At 35.7% G+C, this 24,339-nt stretch overlaps 1 protein-coding gene across 1 annotated transcript; it reads left to right on the forward strand.

The window, feature by feature from the left end:
• The first annotated feature begins 5,360 nt into the window (after positions 1 to 5,360).
• On the forward strand, positions 5,361 to 23,948 carry wt1b (WT1 transcription factor b). Its single transcript, XM_051134426.1, is given in 10 exon segments — positions 5,361 to 6,134; positions 7,605 to 7,727; positions 9,095 to 9,185; positions 13,970 to 14,050; positions 15,770 to 15,875; positions 17,705 to 17,849; positions 20,258 to 20,347; positions 23,200 to 23,264; positions 23,267 to 23,285; positions 23,406 to 23,948. Coding segments are annotated over 10 exon segments (1,221 nt in total). The 5' UTR covers positions 5,361 to 5,755; the 3' UTR covers positions 23,528 to 23,948.
• Positions 23,949 to 24,339: the final 391 nt, after the last annotated feature.

The following is a 24,339-nucleotide window of genomic DNA, read 5'->3' on the forward strand; positions in this document are numbered from 1 at the left end:
CCTTTTTTGTTTAAATGGTTCCATAAAGAACCTTCAACATCTTGTTTCACAAAAGGTTCTTTGTGGCAAAAGAAGGTTCTTCAGATCATAAAAAGGTAAGAAAGAGAAGGTTCTTTAAAGAACCTTTGACTGAATGGTTCTTTGTGGAACCAAAAATCGTCTTCTATGGCATTGCTGAGTGAACGTGTCAGTTGAACGTGTCAGTTGCATTGCTGTCTGTGCAGGGTCAGAAAGTTCTCGATTTCATCAAAAATATCTTAATTTGCGTTCTGAAGATGAACGAAGGTCTTACGGGTTTGGAACGACATGAAGGTAATTCATGACAGAACTGACCCTTAAAGGAGTAGTTCACTTCCAGAACAAAAATTTACAGATAATGTGCTCCGTTGTCATCCAAGATGTTCATGTCATTCTTTCTTCAGTCGTAAAGAAATTATGTTTTCTGAGGAAAACATTTTAGGATTCCTCTCCATATAATGAACTTCTATGGTGCCCCTGAGTCTGAACTTACAAAATGCAGTTGAAATGCAGCTTCAAAGGGCTTTAAATGACCCGAGGAATAAGGGTCCTCGTTTCTAGCAAACGGTTGATTATTTTCAAAAAAAATTACAATTTATATACTTTTTACCCTCAAACGCTTGTCTTGTCTGGGTCTGTGTGAACACTGTTTTTTCCAGTTCAGTACAGTTAGGGTAGGTTAAAAACTCCAATCTCATTTTCTCCTCCAACTTCAAAATAGTCCTACATCACTGGGAGTTTGACCTTCTTTGCATGTTCACTTTGTAAACACTGAGACAGTACTTCTGCAGCGATATAGGATAATTTCGAAATTGGAGGAGAAAAAGAGATGGGAGTTTTTCAACCTACCCTAACTGTCTTGAACCGGAAAAGGAAAGACACAGAAGACGAGCATTTAAGGTTAAAAAGTATATAAATTGTACATTTTTTTTTAGAAAATAACCTATTGTTTCGCTAGATAAGACCCTTCTTCCTCGGCTGGGATCGTTTAGAGCCCTTTGTAGCTGCATGTAAACTGCATTTTGGAAGTTCAAACTCAGGGCACCATAGAAGTCCATTACATGGAGATAATTCCTGATATGTTTTCCTTAAAAAACATGATTTCTTTACGACTGAAGAAAGAAAGACATGAACATCTTGGATGACAAGGGGGTGAGTACATTGTCTGTAAATTTTTGTTCTGGAAGTGAACTACTCTAGCTAAGCTAGCATTTTCCTGGATGTCTTAATTGTAGCGAATGTCTTCTCATGTATTATAAGTGAACAGGGAGTTATGACAGTGTTATTCATTCAGATGACCTCTTTGAGACCTCTTACCTTACAATGGCCTCTACTGTCGACTATTGCATCACTATTATTCCCAAGAGCTTCACCAAGTATAATTAAGCAATAAGGTAAGAGAGGCCGTATTACGGAGAATACTGTCACAGTTCCACTTCAGCTGGCACGTTTTTCATGTTATAGCACATCCTTAAGTGCTATTATAAAACAAATAAATAACAACTTAATGTAATTAATAATGTTATATTATTAAGCCGATTCACAAGTGCCGTATTAATTACCTGACAAATGTAAGCAGAAGTTAGTCATAGGCCTCCGAATGCTTCTGAGTCAAGTCACATTAATTTAGCTCTTTATACAGTAAAGATTGTTTTATGTAGTAGTTATTTCAAGTAATGCTATTATTAGTCAGCTCAATATAGTTCTATTTAGAAGATATGATACAGTCTCAAGGTTGCAAAGATGATCGGTTACGAAAAAATAAATAAATTCAGCTTCAGTTTAATTCAGAAACACCCGACGGATGGCCAGTCCATTGCAGTGCAACTTTAAAAAGTTGCTGAATTGCAAATGCTATGTGAAATCTGGTTTCTGGTCTTCATGTCTCCAGTGAGGAATTCCCCCAATATATTTGGCTGTTAAAAAGCAGATGATGCATAGATTGAGGAATCGGCTCTGCTGGACTCTGTATCACTCACACACCTCCAGAGTTCTCAGCAAGCAGAGGTCAGTGACGTTATGTACATTTACAGACCAACACTCCAGATGTCCATGGGTGAAGAGGTAAAGAAGGGGTGACGGCTCGGACGGCTACTGGGCTGAACCTTCTTCTAAAGACCATCATCATCTCTGTATGTCACTCTTCATTTGGGACTGAACCTAAGCCCAGAACAAATTTAGACATATCCTGAGTAATTGGTTCCAGAAGATTGTGGAGCACTCCAGTTTGGAGATCAGGACCTCTGAGACCAGCTACAAATGAAAATGGTTAAAGTCGGTGTGAAACAGAAGTTAAGATGTGTTTAAGTGTTTTCTTCCCTATTGTGACGTATCCATGTGAAACGGCTTATTGAACAAGAAGAATGTGGACCCTGGTGTTGGTGAACACGTCATCAGAGAAGAGATATTGTTCCAAGAGGGAGGAAAAGTTATTTTCCTTAATGCAGAAGTAAGCCTATGGTTGAGACTTCCGGTTCATTATCCGCTAAAGAGAAATAATGAGTAGAATAACAACGTACAGTAAAAACAATAAAACTGCACTACAAACCAGTGTGGTCATTATTAAGATAATACATTAAAGTAATATGGTAAGACACACCAGTTTGTAATATTAAGCAGCAAAAAAAATCCACACCCATAAAATGTACAAATGGCCACGCCCACTCTTACGGGAAAAATAAGGTGGATATGAATTAAAAAAAAAAAAAAAAAAAAAAAAAAAAAAAAAATATATATATATATATATATATGTGTGCACAGATAAGTAATTTATAATATTTTTTTCAATATTCCATTAAAAAAGTAAGAATGGTGCATTTTGATTTATGGTGGCTTTAAAGCAACTGTAGGTAGTTTTTAAGAGTCTTTTTTCAGTCATAATTCCAGTTAAAGGGGTCATCGGATGCCCATTTTCCACAAGTTGATATGATTATTTAGGGTCTTAATGAAAAGTCTATAATATACTTTGGTTAAAAATTCTCAATGGTTGTGTAAAACAACACCCTTTTTACCTTGTCAAAATAAGCTCTGCAAAAATCATCCTATTCTGATGGATTGTTCCTTTAAATGCAAATGAGCTCTGCTCGCCCCGGCCCTCTCTACTCTGGTGGAGTGACGAGCCTGTTTACTTTAGCCGCATTTAGCCGCTAGACTTACTAACTAGCATGTTATTAGGAAAGGTGAATGCAGAGATTCATAATAAACCCCTTATACTCACTTCTGCCATAGGTGAAGCTGGATCACGAATGATTTGCACGAACATATACCTTTTATGTAGATCAGGAGGTGCATTCCCTTCACAAACAAACCTAATCCACTGCATCTTCAGCAGCTCAGATGTCGGGAGTAAACGCCACACCGACAGGCATCTGAGATTGGCTCGATTTGAAAAAGGGGATATTATTTTTACAGATTAATTAAAAACCACTGCATGGATTTTTATCATTATAGGGTAGATTTGTACATGCACTGCCAACACACATTAATGTTCAAACAACATGTAAAAGTGAACTTTGCATTTGACGACCCTTTTAAAGGTGCCATAGAATGCATTGAAAACATTTTAAATAGTTCTCTGATATCTACATATAAGGTATGTGGCTTAGGTAAGGGCAAAAATTCTCCAGAAATGGTTTTACATGTCCATTTACATCCCTGGGATTTGTCCCTAGAATAAAAGGGTCTGTTGTTACATTATTTGGAAGGGTGAAGAATAATAATGATGTGCTCTGCTTTGATTGGCTGTTTTACAGAGCGACTCATTTCAGTAGCAGGAAGGAAACACAGGGAGGAAAATATATATTTAATCAGGGAGCCGATATTAATATGTGGGGCATTGAAACTTCTTTTGAATGCACAGTCACTTTTTACTTTCACTTTCCAGATTTGCGATCAGATTAGAAGTGCCTTATTAGAAGTGAAGTGTACAAGTTGAAACTGATATTTCAAGGTAAAAACTAACATATTCTGGAATCTTTGGGGTTTTGAAAACATCTTTTCACTTATTCTGATCGCTAGTTGCTTTAACTGAGAAAGCCTTATATAATAAGAGATAAGAGCAAAAGTGATAACAATAGAAATATTACTTGAGCAGCCGATTAGTATATTAGGATATATTTTAATTTTTTTATATTACATATTTTATATTAAGGAATATTTTACCACAAAATTTATATCTTCATTAATTTGTTGTTGGTCCATACAATGCATGTAGATCTTGTGATGTACATTTGAAATGTAAACTGATACTTTTTTAACAAAGATACATTAAATTGATCAAAAGTCGGAGTAAAGATTTTCATAATGATAAAAAAAAAATATTTAAAAAAAATGCTGCTCTTCAAAACTTCAAACCTTTTTCTTAAGCAGCAAATCATCATATTAGAATGGTTTTTGAAGGATCATGTGACACTGAAGACTGGAGTAATGAAGCTTAAATTTCAGCTTTGATCACAGGAATAAATTATTTGAATATATTTTGAAAATATATTCAAATAGAAAGGAGTTAGTTCAGATTGTGATAATATTTCATAATTCTACCAGTTTCTACTGGATTTTTGATCAAATGCAGCCATAAGAAAAAGACACTTCTTTTATAAACATTAAAATATTTTATACTAGTGTATATGTAAATGCATAAATTAATTAAATGTTTATTATGTCACACTGACTGAGGCAGCATCAAGTTTTCGCTAACAAAATAAAAAATTCCCCTTTTGCCTTTCATTCAGATCTCTTCTTTTTTTTTTCAAACAGGCAACAGACGGTGCTGGTATTTCACAACAGCGTTGCCCAATCCCAGTGCACATCCATCAGCTTAATTGAATCTTCACTCTGACAACCCAAATCCCTAAGATAGCACTCATTTATACTTCCCCACAGAGAACACAATGTCAACACTTGGAGACCCTTATCTGCATTCATTTCAGTACACTCTAAACATACATTGCACTTACAATTCAGATCCAAGGGAAAAACAAATGGGAAAACAACTGGGCTTATTATACGCTCTTAAAAGTTAAAAAAGGGTGTTTCACAGTGATGCTAATAATGTGCTAGAATAATTTCAGGTTCTCTTCCAAAATAGAAAATAGATCTTTTTTTTTTTTTTCTTTTTCCACTATGAAGAACATTTTGTGCAATGGAATGTTCCCATGGATGTTAAAGGCTCTTTGGAACTAGTAAAGAACACTCATTCTTAAGAGTGTAACTTTTAAAACTAATAAACATTTGAATGAAATTAAGTGCATATTTAAGTTCTCTGAGGAACATTATTTACACAATAAGGTTTCATGCTAACTAAACAACAAACAAACACACCCACCCACCCACCCACACACTCATATTCATGCACACACATCCAGGCATTAGTCAGACGAGGACTGAAAGTGCTGTTCAAGTAAAAGATGAGTAAGGTACAGAAGAAGTGATTTTTTTCACAACCCCGAGCTCTGACTCCTCCTCTGGAGATGGTGGGGTGGTTTTTAGAGCTGACAGACCCAGACAAATGTACAAGAGTGAAGTTACTCCTGCTCAAACTCTCCCATGCGCTTCACCAAACATCTCACCAGTGCTTCCCATCCGAGAATCAGATAAACGCGCATTCTGCTGGACCGGACACCTTGTAGGACCTCTTCAAGATCCTTTCTTTGAGATTTTGATTTCTCCTGTAGCTTTAAGTGCAGGTTCTTCTTGAAATCTAGTCTGCAGGGTGTTGCAACAAAGACAATCCTCCTAAATGCTGACAGAACCGTGCGCCCTGATGGGATCGGACGTCAGAGACCTGAGCGCCCTGCTTCCAGTGGTCCCGAACGCAAACTGTTCCCTGCCCGTCGGCGGAGCTCCGCAGTGGGGACAGATGCTGGACTTTCACCCTGCCTCCCCGTACGGATCTCTTCCCTCCCACTCCTTCGTCAAACAGGAGCCGGGCTGGGGGCCCACAGACCCTCACGAGGATCCGCACTGCGGTTTGGGGGCCTTCACCGTACACTTCTCGGGGCAGCTCACAGGGATGCATGGGGCGTTTGCTGATTCTCCATCCAGCCAGAGCAGGACGTTCTCCAGTGGGCCTTATCTGCCAGGCTGCATGGACACCCCTCCTGCCCCACGCAACCAGGGTGAGACAGCCGTCCCGCTCGTGGCTCACAGCCACAAAATTTATTTGTCTCTGCTGTTGGTGTCAAAAACATAAAGACTGTGAATCTTCAGAGTGACATGAGGTGTTTGAGGTTTTGCATTAAGCTGCTGTGTGATTGTAAATTTGCGGTGATGTTAAAACCAAATTGCTTAGAGGGTCTTTTATTGTTCTCAAAATATTACTTCCAAAAAGTCCACTAATTAAGCAATTAAATGAAATTAAATATTACACATTAGTGAAAACTTATTTTTAAAATGATTGTAATATTTTATTCTAAATATAATAATGCATTTAATTATATAATAAACGTAATTGTTCAAATAATTATTTTAATTATGTTACGTTAGCATCATATTATGTTAAACATATGCTTTTTTTATTAAATGACTTGCAGAGTACATCAGCAGTTTAATTTATTAAATAATCTGAAATCATCTAAAAGATTTCATAGAAATAAAATATCTTTGAATATGTGATTTATACTGATAATCAAGGAAAATCAAATACACTTCTCAATTTGAGCGTAAAATCCACAAAACAGTACTATTCAGCTGACATTTTTTTTTAATGAAATGGCATTCTGTATAAAGGTTTTAAATCTGCTGCGTCAGCTTTGATAAACATCCTAGATCTTCCGTTTTGTCTTGCTGTTGCAATATTTGTTGTATGAAGGGCACTTCTGACGTCCTTAAAACATTAGAACTGATGTTCTAAAGGAAACTAAATTAAAATGTTTCCTAAAGTATTAAACAAGTAGTTTACATTAAACCAAACGGATAAATACTGAAAACTTAAGTTTTGAATCTTTTTGTATACAAAAATGTCAAATGATTTTAAAGTTAAAAGGAAGCATGTTATGACCATTTCTGTAGTCTTGTAGCTTAATGGCTTACTTATATTAACTCTGTTCATTTTATGCAACAAGCATTGCACATGCAGTAGTCTCACACAATGTCTATTTCTGCAATCTGGCATTTTTTTTCCGTGTTGAGCACTACATGAACATCTTGAAGAGCTTTTCTCGTTTAAATCTGAGATCTCACGATACAAATGTCTAGTGTGTGCTTAAAAGCAGCGCATACAATGATTCCCAAATCTACTTGTGCAGTTTATCATTAGATTAACTTTAGGAAAATTTACAATGACAAATTGATTGATTGCAAAAGCTTATTGGTCTCGAGCGGCTTTATGCACCAGATGAATTATAAGTCTGTTGTTGAGGGATGCGTATTATATAACTTAATGAATTTTGTTAGGCGTATTAGTGGAATCTTTTCTGTATATATTAGGCCATTTTCAGATGACTCCTTGCATTAGAACACTTTTTTAGCTATTTTTAAACAACGGGCAATTCTTTAATAGGAAGAATAGAATCAGCTGAAATGGAAAAGGTGGATTTCACTGAGAACAAACAAACACTAATTGGTTTTTCTTTGTCTCTTTCTCTCAGGTTATGGAACAGTAGCATTGGATGGAGCTCCCAGTTACGGACACACACCTGCTCACCACTCTCCACCGTTCCCCAACAATACCTTCAAACACGAGGACCCCATGTCCCCACAAAGCACCATGGGTAAGGAAAATACATTCTCAGTGTGACCTATAAAGCAATAAATGCCTTTAAATAAATGAGTAAATTACGATTCAAGTGTAAATACTGTTTGTGTAAGCATTCTGACCAGCCCAACACAGCAACAGCCAATGGGGTGAGTGTGGAGGCGGAGCTACTACGACTATCACACATTTCACCTTTAAATACTTTGCACTTGCTTGTGAAAAAGAAATGTGCTGAATTGTATCAAATATGCACTTCTAGTGTACTTCAGATCTTACAATATTTTAAAAAAGTAAAAATGCAATGTAAAAATAAACGTTTTACTTAAAAGCACATTTTCATTTTAATATTTTGTCGTGCTTTCATGTAGTGCACAATAACTAACATAACTAAAAGAGATGTAAAGCTTGTTTTTTAATTTTACTGTAGAGTTGATATTACATTTGAAATTAATATATTTTAAATATTCTAAATTCCAACTTCATCATGACAAATGTTTAATTACAAATATTTTTTAAATACATAACATAAGATTCAATAGAAAGTAAATGCTTGTTAATACATTCAGCAGTATATTTTAACCATATTTTAAATGACAATAGAAATAATTTTGAAATTGCATGTAAAAATGGGTCAAAAAACAAACAAATAAACAAACACTTGTACATTGAACTAACTGCATTAATATAAAATTAAACTGTAATGCATTTTCATTGAATTGCATGCAATTATGTGTCCAGTTCTTATGATTTCCAAGAGAAGATCTGTTTTTAAAAGGACTGTGCAGGACAGAGTGAATTTGTGAGTGTGTATTTAAGTATAGTATGACAAATAAGATGAATAGATATCTGGAGATCACTGTGTCCGCAAGGATCATCTCGAGGTGAAGTGTCAGATGGAGTTTTAATGTCAGGGCAGTAAATATTCGGATTTCTTTCCCTCTCGCTCTTTTTTCACCTCTCCGTCTCCTTCCTCGAACACTCAAAACACTGTATTACGACAGTTTCTAAGTTCATTAAGCATAAATTATGCTGGCATAAATTATCACCACTTTTTTCGGGCAGCTGAGAGGAGGAAGCAGAATTGTGGATGTGGAGAAGAATGTTTAGTGCTGCCGAGGGACTGATTCCCTGTCTATTGCCCTTAGAAATGAACAGAGTGCTCTCAGAAATTCTGCTGACTGCTTTATGGTCTCAGGGAGCCCTGTGCTGTTTGGATAACCGCAGTAGAGACGAGGCCACACTCTCTGTTAGCTCTACTGTAAAATGCTTTGTTTCATTTGTAAACAGGAAAAATGAAGCATGAGGACATTGAAGACTTTGAGAAGTTGATATATATATGCTCTTTGAGTGTTGTAATAGCACTTTGATTTTGTGTATATGCAGGTGAGCAGCAGTACACCATCCCACCGCCTGTCTACGGCTGCCACAGTCCTCCCGACAGCCAGGCCCTGCTGTTGAGAAATAGCATCAACAGGTACTTTGCTTATCACACTAAACACAGTGTAATAACAGACATAATTAAGCATTACATGCTTTTATAATTATTAGTATTGAAACGCTACTTGAGTTAGGTGTGATTCATCATTCTTAAAATAATAACAATAAAAATGCAATAAATTGCATCACAGAGGAAGAAGTCACAAATTACAAGAAGTTACAAAAATACGCCGAATTGTTTATGCAGCTGTTAAAATAAAGGGATATTCCTGGATATTATCTAACAACAGCATATGAGACGTGCCCCAGAAAACCATTTCTGCTTGTCACACGATTTGTAAAAACATGCAGAAATCTCAAAGGCATTCTGGAGGATTCAAAGCAGAAAAGCCATATATTGTCTAAATCACTGGTTCTCAACCAGTGGTTCTCAAATTTCCAAGGTTCCTCAAGACGACTTAAAATGATTTAAAATAAGACAAACAAGCCTTAAATGGGCCATGGAATGCATTTTTAGATCCTTATATTATGTTTCTTGAGATTAGCTCATGAAGCAAAGTTTTTTTGCATCAGGAAAGTTTTGCAAGGGACGTTATATATGTATGTATGTGTGTGACTGTGTGTATAGATAGATAGATAGAGAAACCTAGATATATACGGTTGCCCAAATTTAAAAGTGTGATTTGTAGACCTAGAAAAGTCATGTCATTTTTTAAATATTAAAACTGCATGGGCATTCATACATTTTATGATAGTACATTTTGATTTATCAAGTAAATAACAATCAACTGGAAAAGTCACAGGCCTTTGAATATTATTGTGGACAATGGCAGCCTTGTGTGGAGTTAAAAAGATTGAGAACCACTTGATCTAGATCATTGTTTTACTGTTGGGACTACTGATAAGGATATACTTCTGGTTTTGCTGGGACAATATAATTACCCTTTCTTGTGTCATATAAAACTTAAATGTTGTACTGGCTTTACATGGTCATGATAGGAATTGAAAAATTGGATATATATTAACTATATATAGTAACCCTGCTGAACAAAACAGCTAAAACCAGCCTAAGCTGGTTGGCTGGTTTTAGCTGGTCATCCAGCCTGGTCTTAGCTGGTCGGCAGGCTGGTTTTAGAGGGGTTCTGGCCACTTTCTTAGACCTCGGAGACCAGCTAAAACCAGTTAAGACCAGCCTAGGCTGGTTTTAGCTGTTTTTTTTCAGCAGCGAAGTTGGATATATATATTAGCAGTAAACAACTATTTTATAATAATAATAAATTTATCAAATTATTTCCACATTAACACATATCTAGTTTAGTCATGAAACTCTAGGTGCAATACACATGATTAGGGCTGCAGGGATTTCTTACTTCTATTAAAGTATTCGATTTTAAAAAATCCTTGATTGCATTTTGCCCATGTCCAGTAATCAGCAAAAGGCCGGAAGTGGCGCATTCCACATATTAAACCCATTTAAAAATCACAAAGCATAATGCTATTAAGAATTCACAAACGCTACGATTCAATTAAATAAATATACCCAATGCAGGTTTAATATATGTGCTTTAATTATTTACATGCGTGTAGGTTACGTACCTGCATCTCAGAGTGGCTTTGTTCACAGTAAATGCTGCTACGCAAACTGTTATCATTTACATGTGTGGAGCGTCTCAAACTCCGTCTCTGCATGTTGTTCTGAGTTTGTGTTTATTGTAAGGTTCATCTGGGAACGCAACATGCACCATTTCATCAGTTTTAAAAGGCAAATCATTTATAAACCTACGCAAACACAGGAGAATACATCAATATTTTTCTCAATATGCTAACTGCGATTGAGAATCGCGATTTCAACATAAAAGTTTAAATCCTCACTCTGAGTTTTGGTGTCCAAATATTTAAGAAATTACAGTGGCTGTAGGTTTTTTATCATAAAGAAATGGCCAAATATTAAAGATTAAATGGACAATTGAATTAAATGTTGTTTAACCAATATTAAATATGGATTAGATCAAGCCCTAAAGTGTAAAAACAACTGTTTCACTGTTTCTTTTCAGTGGTAATCATCATATACGGTGTTGATAGAACTGAACTTGTAATGAACTCAGCACATTCTTTAACAAGGCACATTAATTAGTGTAAGAAGTAAATTATGTATATTGATGATTTGTGTCTTCGCCGTGGCACAGCCCCCTCTGGTTTGTGAGTGGCTGAATTGAGCGTCAGTGAGGCCCAGTCTGGATGGCTCAGATAAATCCTGAATAAGTCTGCTGTGAGTCTTGCTGTCTGCACAAAGGTTAAGAACTGCACAGCAGCTCTCAGCAGGCCAAAATACACTCACAGTGATCTACTGCCCGTTTCCTCCAAATTCCTCTTCTCTTTTCTGCCTGGCCCTCCCCAGAGACAAGAGAGGATGGAGAGAAAGAGTTATGTATTCAAAAGATGAACTTTATTATGAGGAGAGAAGAGCATTGATAGGAATAGCAATTAGATTCTGTCATCCTCTTGTCATTACTATGCTTTTATTTTTGAGCAGTAAACCAGTATGTAACAATTTACACTACCATTGAAAACTACATTTTTCAAAAATCTCAATAATTATGTTTGCCAAGGCTATATTGATTTGATGAAAATACAGTAAAAACAGTAATATTGTGAAATATTATTACAATTTAAAATAAATATTTTTAATTTGAACATATTTTCAAATGTAATTTATTCCTGTGATCAAAGCTGAATTTTCAACATCATTACTCCAGTCTTCAGAAATCATTCTAATATGCTGATTTGCTGTGTAGGAAACAGGTCTTATTATCTGAAAACAAAGTTAATATTTTTGTGGAAACAATGGTATATAGGTTTTGAAGAGCAGCATGTATTTAAAATATTTTTTTTGTAATATTATAAATATCTTTGCTCTGACTTTCAATTAGTTTAATGCATCTTTGTTAAAAAATATCAGTTTCTTCAAAACAAATTTTTGAACAGCAGTGTACATTTCAAATGTACATCACAAGAAGTCCACTTCCAGAACAAAAATTTACAGACAATGTACTCACCACCTTGTCATCCATGATGTTCATGAAAAGAAATTATGTTTTTTGAGGAAAACATTTCAGGATTTTTCTCCATATAATGGACTGATATGGTGCCCCGAGTTTGAACTACCAAAACGCAGTCTAAATGCGGCATCAAACGATCCCAAATGTGGTTGTAAGCCAAGGAAGAAGGGTCTTATCTAGCGAAATGATTGTTATTTTCATTTTAAAAAATACAATTTGAATACTTTTTAATCTTAAATGCTTGTCTTGTCTTGCTGTCCCTGAACTCTGTGCATTCTGGCTCAAGACAGTTAGGGTATGTCGAAAAACTCCAATCGTATTTTCTCCCTCAACTTCAAAAATCATTTAAAAATCATCCTACATCTCTGCAGAAGTACAGTTCCAGTATTTGCAAAGTGAACAATACCACCCATAACAAAAAGGTAAAACAGTGATATAGGACGATTTTGAAGTTGAGGGAGAACATGAGATGGGAGTTTTTTCTCAAAAAACATCATTTCTTTACGACTGAAGAAAGAAAGACGAGAACATCGTGGATAACAAGGGGGGTGAGTACATTATCGGTAAATTTTTGTTCTGGAAGTGGACTTCTCCTTTGAAAGAAAGATGAGGAAGAAGAAGCAGTTAAAGGGAAATGTATCTGATCATCAGTGATGCAGGAATTAGTATGCATTCTTCAAATACTACTCTCATGTTTTTAGAGAAAAAGGAGATTACAGAACCCAAAATAAATCATTCAGTTTTGATAAGATGTGATTGAAGCATCCCCACTATTCCTCTTTCTGTATGGAACTCTGAGCAGTTTTGGAATCCATGAACAGAAAATACACTTACACAAACTCACTCACACACTTGCATCAACCATGGTACTATAGCAGTGTGTTCCGGTGACCTCACAAACCTCTGTTTCTTGCCAACAAAGTGAGATTAGAGGGGAGCGAAAAGGGAAATTCCACCTTATTTTTCATCAGTGTTTGGCATAGAAACGGACTCTTGCATTTTGAAACACTGGTATGAGCTGTAATGGAAAGCAATTTATTGGGACGCAATGTAGCAACCAGTCATAAAGTAATAATGAAACACCACCATGACTTCTTTATTCTTTATGATTTCTGATAATTATTATATTATATTATATTATAGATACAACAGCTATGCAATTATCATTATTACTGTTTAATAATAAACAATTGTGTATTTTGATATGTCTTGTACCTCAAACTGGCTGGCCTTTAAAAACTGCTACTTGAGGCCACAGACAAGGGAAAGACAGTGTATGAGTCAATATCATTTCCCCAAATCCTTCCTACAATACTCAGAAATCAGTGTGACATCACATTAATACATGACTGTGCCTGGCACTTGACTTGCCAACTTGGACCGCGTAAGAGCTGGCTAAGATACAGCACTTCACAACTTGTGGTAAAACGCAGATATGTGTGTGTGTTTCCACAGTGGCAAACAAGCTTCCAGTTTTGCTACTTCCTTAGAAAACAGCTATGAATCAGCAATGATTATGAGAAAGAGACACAAGCACACCACACTGCTGACAATCTGCAATTCTAATCAGTCTAGGAGCCAGAAATAAAAACACGGCATGAATAAATATTGACTGAAAAAACAAAATTCTCTTGCTGTCTTTTGCTTTTTCTTTCCTATTTTTGGTGTTGTTCTTTCCTTTTTACAAGTGTTGTGCTTTTTGAGAAGCTGAGCAATAAAAGTGAGGTCACATGACTGTGATTTATCTCTTCTGTCCTGGCAGTGATAATCTCTACCAAATGACGTCTCAGTTGGAATGTCTTGCCTGGAATCCCGTCAGCTCACTGACACCCAGCATAAAGAGGTACAGACCCTCTCATATCAACACCTGTGCTTTTAAAGAAATTCCCAGATTATTTGACATTTTTCCTTTCATGTCCTTTCCTTTCCTTTTCTTCACAACACTTCTCTTTACAACTCTTTCCATTTCTTTACAGTTTCCTTTCTTTTGAGAACTTTTCCACTTCTCTTTGACTCTTCCCATACTTCCTTTTCTTTTCTTTCCTTACAACCCTTTCCTTTCTTTTTCTTGCCTTTAAGACCCCTTTCTCGTCTCTTACTTCCTTTCCTTTCCTTTCCTTTCCTTTCCTTTTCGTTTCCATCACAACACTTTTTACAACTTTCCATTTGTTTACGATTTCATTTCTTTTTCTTTCCTTTGAGAACTTTTCCACTTTTCTTTGACTATTAATACTTCCTTTCCTTTCCTTTCCTTTCCTTTCCTTTCCTTTCCTTTCCTTTCCTTTCCTTTCCTTTCTTTTCATTTTTTGTAACTGTTTTCTTTTCTTTACAATTTCGTTTCTTTTTCTTTCCTTTGAGACCTTTCCACTTGTCTTTGACTCTTCCCATACTCTGTTTCCTTTCCTTTCCTTTCCTTTCCTTTCCTTTCCTTTCCTTTTCTTTCCTTTCCTTTATTTACATCATGTTTCTTTATAACCCTTTTCTTTACAACACTTTCCTTTTTTCTTCCCTTTAGGACCCTTTCTTCTCCTTTTTTACTCTTTACCCTTCTGTTTCCTTTCCTTGACAATCTTTTCTTTTCCTTGAGAAGGAGAGAAAGACAGCCCACATTTTTAACATCCTCCTCACCTCTCTTCTCATCTTCGTTTCATCTTCTCTGCCGTTCCCTGTTCTAATTAGTGTCTGTTTTGAAGGAAGGCCTCATTGTCCTTTGAAACAAAATTACAGACTGAAGTAGGAGTATGAATTATTCTGTGGTGACAGCAGAGGAGATAGGAATGGATCCTGCTCAGTCAACCGTCCAGCTCAGATAGAGTGTCTGACCTTGGATGTGTTGAAGAGGCAGTCTGGGGTGGTTTTGTTTTTGTGTGTGTGTGAGAGACAGAAAGATGTTGAAATGAAGCGATGCAGAAGGGCAGAGGGGAAAGTCCCACAGCATTGTGGGAATTTTGTTTCTGTATTTGAGTCATTGAGTGAATATGTGGTTGTCTATAGAGAGATGAACTCTGCCACTGGAATAGGTGACTGGAACGCCGGGCAGAATATTTATGCTGGCTGTCCAGATAAAAGATTTGGTATCCACCTTCCTCACCCCCAATGCCATGACAACAGGGTGTTTATCTTCTGAACGGATGAATGGATGGGCTGTGGGAGGACTGGACCAGCAATGGCTGATTGTGTAGTCTGAGATGTGAAGCGAGTCGGACAAAGAAGAAGCTTTATAAGTCTTCAGCTCTTCATCAGTTACTGCCCACACTACAAATCCCCCTCCAGACCATCAGTCCCCCTTGCTATCATTTATGACAGTTGAAACAGTTTTACACAGTTGTTTTTGGACAGAACAACATCCTTTTGTTAATAAGAAGGAAAAGCTGATTCATAGCGGAGCTATTAACACGTTTAAATCAGTTTTTTCTGAGAATCTTATTCTTATCTTAGGGTCATATTTACTCTGTAATATATGAGCTCTGTTTGAATAATCCATGTCTCTCTGCTCTCTGTGAGTGCTCTTGTTTTATCTGTCATGTATAATGCTTTCTTTTGTCTTTGGATTTGTGTTTAGTCACAGTAGTGGTTATGAGGCCGAAGCGCCTGCAGCAGCGCCGCTGTTGTACAGCTGCAGCACTCAGTATCACATACACACTCATGGTGTGTTCAGAGGAGTACAGGTGGGTGACTGCAAAACACACGGACTCAAAATACAGAGACAAACTCAAACACATGTACATTTCACCTGTGCACACACAGATTCTCACAATAATATAGCCATAAAGTATGCTGAATTATTATATATTACATATAATAATCATTATATATATATACAGTTGGGGTCAAAAGTTTACATACACCTTGCAGAATCTGCAAAATGTTAATTATTTTACCAAAATAAGACGGATCATACAAAATGCATGTTATTTTTTATTTAGTACTGACCTGGATAAGATATTTCACATAAAAGATGTTTACATATAGTCGACAATAGAAAATAATAGTTGAATTTATAAAAATTACCCTTTTCAAAAGTGTACATACGCTTGATTCTTAATACTGTGTTGTTACCTGAATGATCCACAGCTGTGTTTTTTTGTTTAGTGAGAGTTGTTCATGAATCACTTGTTTGTCCTGAACAGAAAAAAAACTTAAGGTCCCACAAATTCTGTGGTTTTTCAGCATTTTTGTGTATTTGAGCCCTTTCCAACAATGACTTTATGATTCTGATATCCATCTTTTCACACTGAGGACAACTTAGAGACTCATATGCAACTATTACAGAAGGTTCAAACACTCACTGATGCTCCAGGAGGAAACACAGTGCATTAAGAGCCAGGGGTGACATTTTTTTTAAATGTAAATATCAGGGTAAATTTAACTTTAGTCTTCTGTATCTTCTGAAGGGCAGTATTAAATGAAGAAATGAAGAAATGAAGAAAATATGATATTTAGGCAAAATAAGAAAAATGTACACATTTTCATTCTGTTCAAAAGTTTTCCCCCCGACTCTTAATGCATAATTTGTCCTTCTAGAGCATCAGCGAGCGTTTGAACCTCCTGTAATAGTTGCATATGAGTCCTCAGTTGTCCTCAGTGTGAAAAGATGGATTTTAAAATCATACAGTCATTGTTGGAAAGAGTTCAAATACACAAAAATGCTGAAAAACCAAAGAATTTGTGGGATCTGAAGGATTTTTTCTGAAGAACAGCGGCCAGTTTAACTGTTGTGGTCAAACAATAGTCTTATGAACAGCTATCATTAAACAAAAAACACAGCTGTGGATCATTCAGGTAACAACACAGTATGAAGAACCAAGCGTACGTAAACTTTTGAAAAGGGTAATTTTTATAAATTCAACTTATTTTCTCTTTTGGACTATATGTAAACATCTTTTGTGTAAAATATCTAATTCAGGTCAGTAGTAGATAAAAAATAACATGCATTTTCTATAATCCCTCTTATTTTGGTAAAATAATTAACATTTTGCAGATTCTGCAAGGTGTATGTAAACTGTATACATATAAAACGTTCAAAAGTTTGGTAAGAATTTCTCCTCCGTCTCCTAGCCAAGCACAAGGCCACGATGGCGAACACCATCCTCACCTCAAATGTGAAGTTTAGAGTAAAAGTGTGTATTTGATTAGTCAAGCCTGCAAAAGAGCTTTATATGTGTTGAAGTCTAGAGGACATGACACTGCTTCAGTTTCTAGTGTGTGTTTGGCCTGAATCAACATCCATCAGAGCTTGAGAAAGCTGATACTGTCCAGAGAATAGTGTGCATGTATGTATGTTTATAACTTTACTTTAAAGCTTTCCTCTAAAGGCTTTTAAAAGCTAAATTGATATTTAACAGGCCTCAAGATAAGAGGGTTTGTTCAGATGCAGAACTCATCCGGGGTTTGGTAATGCAGAAGTTAAAACAAACATGGGCTCAAAGTGCAGCAGAATTGGCAAATAGAGTTTGTTGATTGCCAGTTATTTAGTTTTTTTTTTTTTTTTCTCCAGGATGTGCGGAGAGTACCAGGCATCACTCCCTCCATTAAATCATCAGAGAGCAGTGAGAAACGGCCTTTCATGTGTTCTTACCCCGGCTGCAGTAAGAGATACTTCAAACTGTCCCACCTGCAGATGCACGGCAGAAAACACACAGGTGAGACGCCACCATATGCGGACGATAGTTTCATTTTACGGTCACAAACAATCCTGCTTTTATAGTCTAGACTGAGATCTTTTTCCTCTTAAAAAGAGCAGCAGGTAAGATTTATGGTGTTATGCAATATGCATAACAGTCATAATTCATACATGGATCTATTTTTTCAAGCCTCAAATAAGAGATACTGATTAAATTAGAAGATGTGAAAATTTCTCTGTTGCTCAAAAACATAAATTCATGAGATCAGGTCCCTGGACATTCAAATTCCAGTTCTCAGGAATGTCTGATTTTATTCTAGTGACTGTGTGAGTCTGATAACAGCCATGATTCACAACCATGAATCAACACATTCACACAAGCACACACGCACTCCACTGAAAGTAAGCGTGGACTCACTTAGGAGATAATTTTTTTCTGGTATTCACGGCAACCTGACTGCACTATCTCATCTAATTGAAAAAAGTAAAGGCACACCCTAAAAAAGACACTTTACAGTAAACATTAGTCATTGCACAACAATTATTATTCATTGGAAAACATTAATAAAATGGGTAATAACTTTAAGTAGCATTATGGTTTACACAGAGTTACAAAAAGGTTTCATTTGTTAACATTAGTTAATTGTATTAGTTAAAATAAACTAACAGGTTTTAATACATTTACTAATACATTATTGAAATCAAAAGTTGTATCTGTTAATATTATCTAATGGACCTAAGATTACTAATGATAACACATACTGTAGCAAATATAAAACTAGTTGTGAGTTAAAGTTGGTTAATGCATCAGCTAATGAGACCTTATTGTAAATTGTTATCAAACATCAAAAATCGGATATATTCGTTGTTATTAATTAGAAGACAGAAAAATGTACTGTAAAATGCTTTAGACAAAAACATCTGCTAAATGAATAAATGTAAATATGCAATTAGATTAATTTTTATCACAGAATATCAGTGTAGTGGTTTTACTTTACTGTAAACTTTCATTTGTTAGATTAGTTGACAACATGAACTAACAATGACCATCAGAATCGGTAATTAAGGCGAGGCACATTTTTTTTTTTTATTACAAGCTTTCTAAAATGTTAGGTTTAAATATGCAAATGAGGCATTATTTAATGAAATATCTGCTCATTTGCATACATTTCTAGTCCAAAAATCTAAACACTGGATGAAGTCCGTTTCAAAATTCTTGTTTATTTTTATTTATTTATTTATTTTTATTATTATTATTTTTTTTTTTTACATATATTAGGGTCAAATGTTTTTACAGAGGGAATTTTTTGATATCTCATTTTGTCACTCCATAATTCAGAAAATACTTAGAACAGACAGAAAACAATATATTTTTCACAATTTTTGAGAGAATAAAATGTTGTATAAAAGCAAGCAAATTATATACGAACAAATCCCTCTGTAAAAAGCTTCAGGATATAGACAGGAATAAAAATGTAAAGTCTGATTTGTGCAAGTGTTACTGAAGTGGAGATTTATGGCTCAATGTAGGAGAAAAAACTCATTATGAGAAAACGGCTTTTAAAAATATGTACTGCAATTGAAATCTATTGACACAAACAGATAAAGTGCTATAAAAGAAACACTTAACAGTGTCTTTTGGATGTTTTCTTTCTACTAGTCTGAAAAAAACACTTTTGAAAAACCAAAAAGCCCAAAATCTCAAACTTGACAGGTGCATGAAAAAACAGTGTTTTTGCCAGCAGTGTCTCTCCTTAATAATAACCAAGATGAATAAATACTGTAACATATGTATTGCTCATTGTTAGGTAAAGCACTAACTAGTGTTAGTAACTAATGGGAATGTATTGTAAAGTGTTACTGAAATGTTTTTCGTTTGCACAAAAACTGATCGATCTATTTCTATTATCGTTATTATTAGAATAATTAGAAGCTTTGGATAAAAGTGTCTCCTGAATGAATAAATGTGAATGTTTATTGCTGGAAATTTTGTATAAAATTAATTTTATTTTTTATCACAGAACCACAGTGACCATACAGTAAAACAATAATAGATCAATATGGGTTTTCAAATTGTTTTAAAGTTGTCAGAGTCTGTCATTTTTGATTCAGTTCTTTTGATGGTACTGTTGTTAATAGCAGTTTACCTCTGGAGTATCTCTATTTTGGTGTAATGTTACCATAGTAAATTATTTGTCTCTGTTGCACAAGAATCACCAACATTACTAAGAAACATGTGGAAGTGAGTAATTTGTGACCTCATGGCACGTACAGTTTCACAGAAAAATGTCTGATGTATGAGGCTCAGAGCAAAACAAAATATTCAAATGGCGCCGCCTAGTGGAAGCTTCATATTAATGGCAGAGACTACAGTCATGTCCACACATCAGACATTATTGTTCTGACCTTGTTCTCTGTCATGCTCAGGTGAGAAGCCCTACCAGTGTGACTACACAGGCTGCGGCCGCAGGTTTTCCAGATCTGACCAACTCAAGAGACACCAGCGCAGACACACAGGTTAGACACGTCTTTACTCTTCAAAACACTCCAGGACAGAAATATGGACATTTTGTGGCTTTTAATCCAGTAGCTTTGAGGTCATTTATAAGCTTCACTCACACAGAACCTTTTGATTCTACAAAATACTCTTTATAATGGAATAAAAGGTTATTTAGATTATTAAAATGTTCTTTATACGAAGAAAAATGGTTCTGTGAAGAACAGTTCACTGAAAGGAAACTAAAAATGGTGGTTTTAGGATATCACTGCCGAAGAAAACCCTTTTGGAACCTTTAATTTTTAAGTTAAATTCAATTCATTTCAAATTGATTTGTATAGGGCTTTTCACGAAACATATTATTGCAAAGCAACTTTACAGCAAATTAAAGTTTTTACAATACATGTATAAGCATAGTTTACTCTTAAAGGGACAGTTCACCCACAAAAATTAAAGTTTTGTCATTATTTACTCACCCTTGTTTTGTTTTAAGCTTTTAAGACATACATAGCAGTGTTGGGCATGTTATTTTACAAAAAAATTAATAATTATAATAAATAATTATAGTTACTGGTTACTTCTCACAAATAGTAAGAATAGTAAGCTTAATGGCAGAGTTTTTTACATTTCTGAAAGTACATTTAGCATCAGTCAGTCAAGCATTATAATATGACAGTATGATAATTTAGCATTGAACTTTAGTAATTAGAATAACCAAGAATGAATGCATATTTGTCATGTTGATTGAACTTAGGACTAGTAGTGGTGCTGAAGATATTGTTTGTAATTTAGTGTTTCTATAAAAAAGGAGAAAAAACTAAAAATAATACTGATACTATAACAAAGATACTACAAATTCTGCTACTAATAACAATATAAAATACACTAAGCAATAATGAGCTGCTGGGTTCATGAATATTAATCACGTTGTCTGCGTTGAACTGATTTGCTGTAATCAAAACAGGGATGATAATAGCTGAGCGCCAGCCAATGAGATTGCCGTTTGCACATTAGTTCCGCCTGCTACCGGAGAAACCGGCAGTTCTTAAAAGCTGAAGAATTCCAAAGGATCTCCATTATTTTGAGAGGAAAATGCAACAAAGAATAATCTTTACATGTAGCGCATAAATTCTGCATGGTATATAAGACTCTGTCGCTCTGTATATTTCTTTGTGTGTGTGTGAGACAAAGCGACGGCTAGTCGTGTGCCTTCACACTAGAGTTTACGGTTCGTCAAATACAGGTACGCTGTGCATTCATTCAGATTAACTGAAAAATAAAATTATAATAATATTATAATCAATTATAGTAACACCGCATTTTATTGAAAGTAACGGTAACGGCGGGGAAACAGTAATTTGTTTGATTACTCGCTACTGAAAAAAACAAAACTGTTAGTAACATTGTTTATTTATAATGCTGAACATCTGACACGTTCAAGGCCCAGAAAAGTAGTAAGAACATCATTAAAATACTTAAAATTGAAACAACATGAGGGTGAACTATCTCTTTAAAGGAGAAGTCCACTTCCAGAACAACAATTCACAAATAATTTACTCACCGCCTTGTCATCCAAGATGTTCATGTCTTTTTGTCTTCTTAATTGTCGTGAAGAAATTATGGTTTCTGAGGAAAGCATTTCAGGATTTTTCTCCATATAATGGACTTCATTGGTGCCCCAATTTTGAATTTCCAAAATGTAGTTTAAACGCAGCTTCAAAGGGGTCTAAACAATCCCAGCCAAGGAAGAAGGGTCTTATCTAACGAAACGATTCATTTTTTTTCGGAAAATACATTTTTTTATACTTTTTAAGCACAAAAGCTTGTGTAGCACAGACTCTGGGATGCGCGTTCACGACACTACGTACTATTGAAACAAGTCAAAAGGTCGTTTTAGTAAAATATTAATAAAAAATAGCAAAATTATATTTACTTCCCTAACACATCTACTGCTTACACAAATGTTGATCACACTACAAACAAGACAAAACTATAATGCTATAAAAACAGAAAAGATTAATTTGTTGTTTACCTGGGTCTTTAGTCTATGATTAGCTCACCTCACCTCTTATCTGACAATTTTTTCGGGTTTGAGTCATTTGTTCATCACGTGACAGCCCCATAAGATGAACCAACGACTCGAAAAACCCGAAGACTCGAAACAGGTGAACTAATTCCAGTACAGAATCTAATAGGATGTTGCGCATGCGTGACTGAACGAATCACTCCCCGAGACGACTCGTTCTTTCCAGTTCACATTGAAGATTTATTCAAAATGAAAGAATCGTTCAAGAATGACCCATTACTAATTTGTAGCCTCATGGACGTGCATCCCAGAGTCTGTGCTACACAAGCTTTTGTGCTTAAAAAGTATACAAATTTTTATTTTTCTAAAACAATGACCGATCGTTTCGCTAGGTAAGACCCTTCTTCCTCGGCTGGGATCGTTTAGAGTCCTTTGAAGCTGCATTTAAACTACATTTTGGAAGTTCAAATTCGGGGCACCAATTAAGTCCATTATATGGAGAAAAATCCTCAAATGTTTTCCTCAAAAACCATAATTTCTTTACGACTGAAGACAGAAAGACATGAACATCTTAGATGACAAGGGGGTGAGTAGATTATTTGTAAATTGTTGTTCTGGAAGTGGACTTCTCCTTTAAATGTTACATAAGCTATTAGAATATAAAATTTAGTCTTTCTCTTGGCTTGACATCTTGCGCTCAGGAGCGTATCCAGACGTTTGTCCAATCAGATGCTTTAGATTGAGGCCCACCCACTAATTCCAGCTGTCATGAATCCATCACTTGTATAAAGTATGTGACGCCCACCACAGCTGTCTGTCTTTCTATGTCCTGCTTTGCTCCTGTAGGCGTCAAACCCTTTCAGTGTGAGACATGTCAAAGAAAGTTTTCCCGCTCAGACCATCTTAAGACCCACACACTCGGACTCATACAGGTAAAACAAGTGCGTAAACCTTTTTTTTCAAACTTTTCCAAAACCATTTGAACTATTTGTTGCATATGGATTAATTTTATTACAGTGCATCAATAAAATTTGCTCTCTCGTGGTTGTCAGGTGAGAAGCCGTTTACGTGCCGGTGGCCCAGCTGTCAGAAAAAGTTCGCCCGCTCAGATGAGCTGGTCAGACATCACAGTATGCATCAGAGAAACGTGAGCAAACTCCAGTCTGCTGTTTGAGACGCTGTATATATAAACACACACACTGAAAGACTCTCAAGACCTGTCAGTCAGTGAACTGCACTGCTGATCTCATAAGATGAAGTCACAGCAAAATGCTAATTTACAACATTGTAACAGCATCTCAAATGGTGCTGAATGCATATAAATATGCAGTTTTATTGAAGTTGGTCGTATTGTATCTGACATGGAACACTGGCATTTACTAAAGAATGTGTCTGCATCATTTTGAGTCATCTCACTTTGTAAATAAGAACTGTTTTTCCATTTGCTATTTTTTACGTATATGGACAGTTGATTGCACTGGGTATACTTGTTTTTTTTTTTTTTTTTTAATGGCAAGATGTGCTGGGTCACTTTCATTTCTTAAAGAGGTTCACTTACAGAGCAAAAATATACAGATAATGTACTCACCCCCTTGTCATCCAATATTCATATCTTTCTTTCTTCAGTCGTAAAAGAAATTGTGTTTTTTAGGAACACTTAAAGAATCTTCTCCATATAGTGGACTTCTAATGTGACCGCGAGTTTGAACTTCCAAAATGCAGTGGTTTTAAAAGATCCCAGCCGAGGATGAAGGGTCGGTACTTCTGCAGCGATGTAGGACGATTTTAAAGTTCGAGAAGAAAATGAAATGGGAGTTTTTCGACATACCCTAAGACTGCGTATCCACCAAAGCTTTTTGGCCGGCTGAAAATGCCAGGTGCTCTGCCGAAACGCCCAGCTGTGAGCACTTGAGAGCGCAGTGTTTTTTTCCGTTGAGACGCTGTGGTTGCTATGATATGAAATACACTTTAGTAATATGGCAGACG

This window comes from Labeo rohita, chromosome 18 (genome assembly GCF_022985175.1).
Source record: "Labeo rohita strain BAU-BD-2019 chromosome 18, IGBB_LRoh.1.0, whole genome shotgun sequence".
NCBI lineage: Eukaryota > Metazoa > Chordata > Actinopteri > Cypriniformes > Cyprinidae > Labeo > Labeo rohita.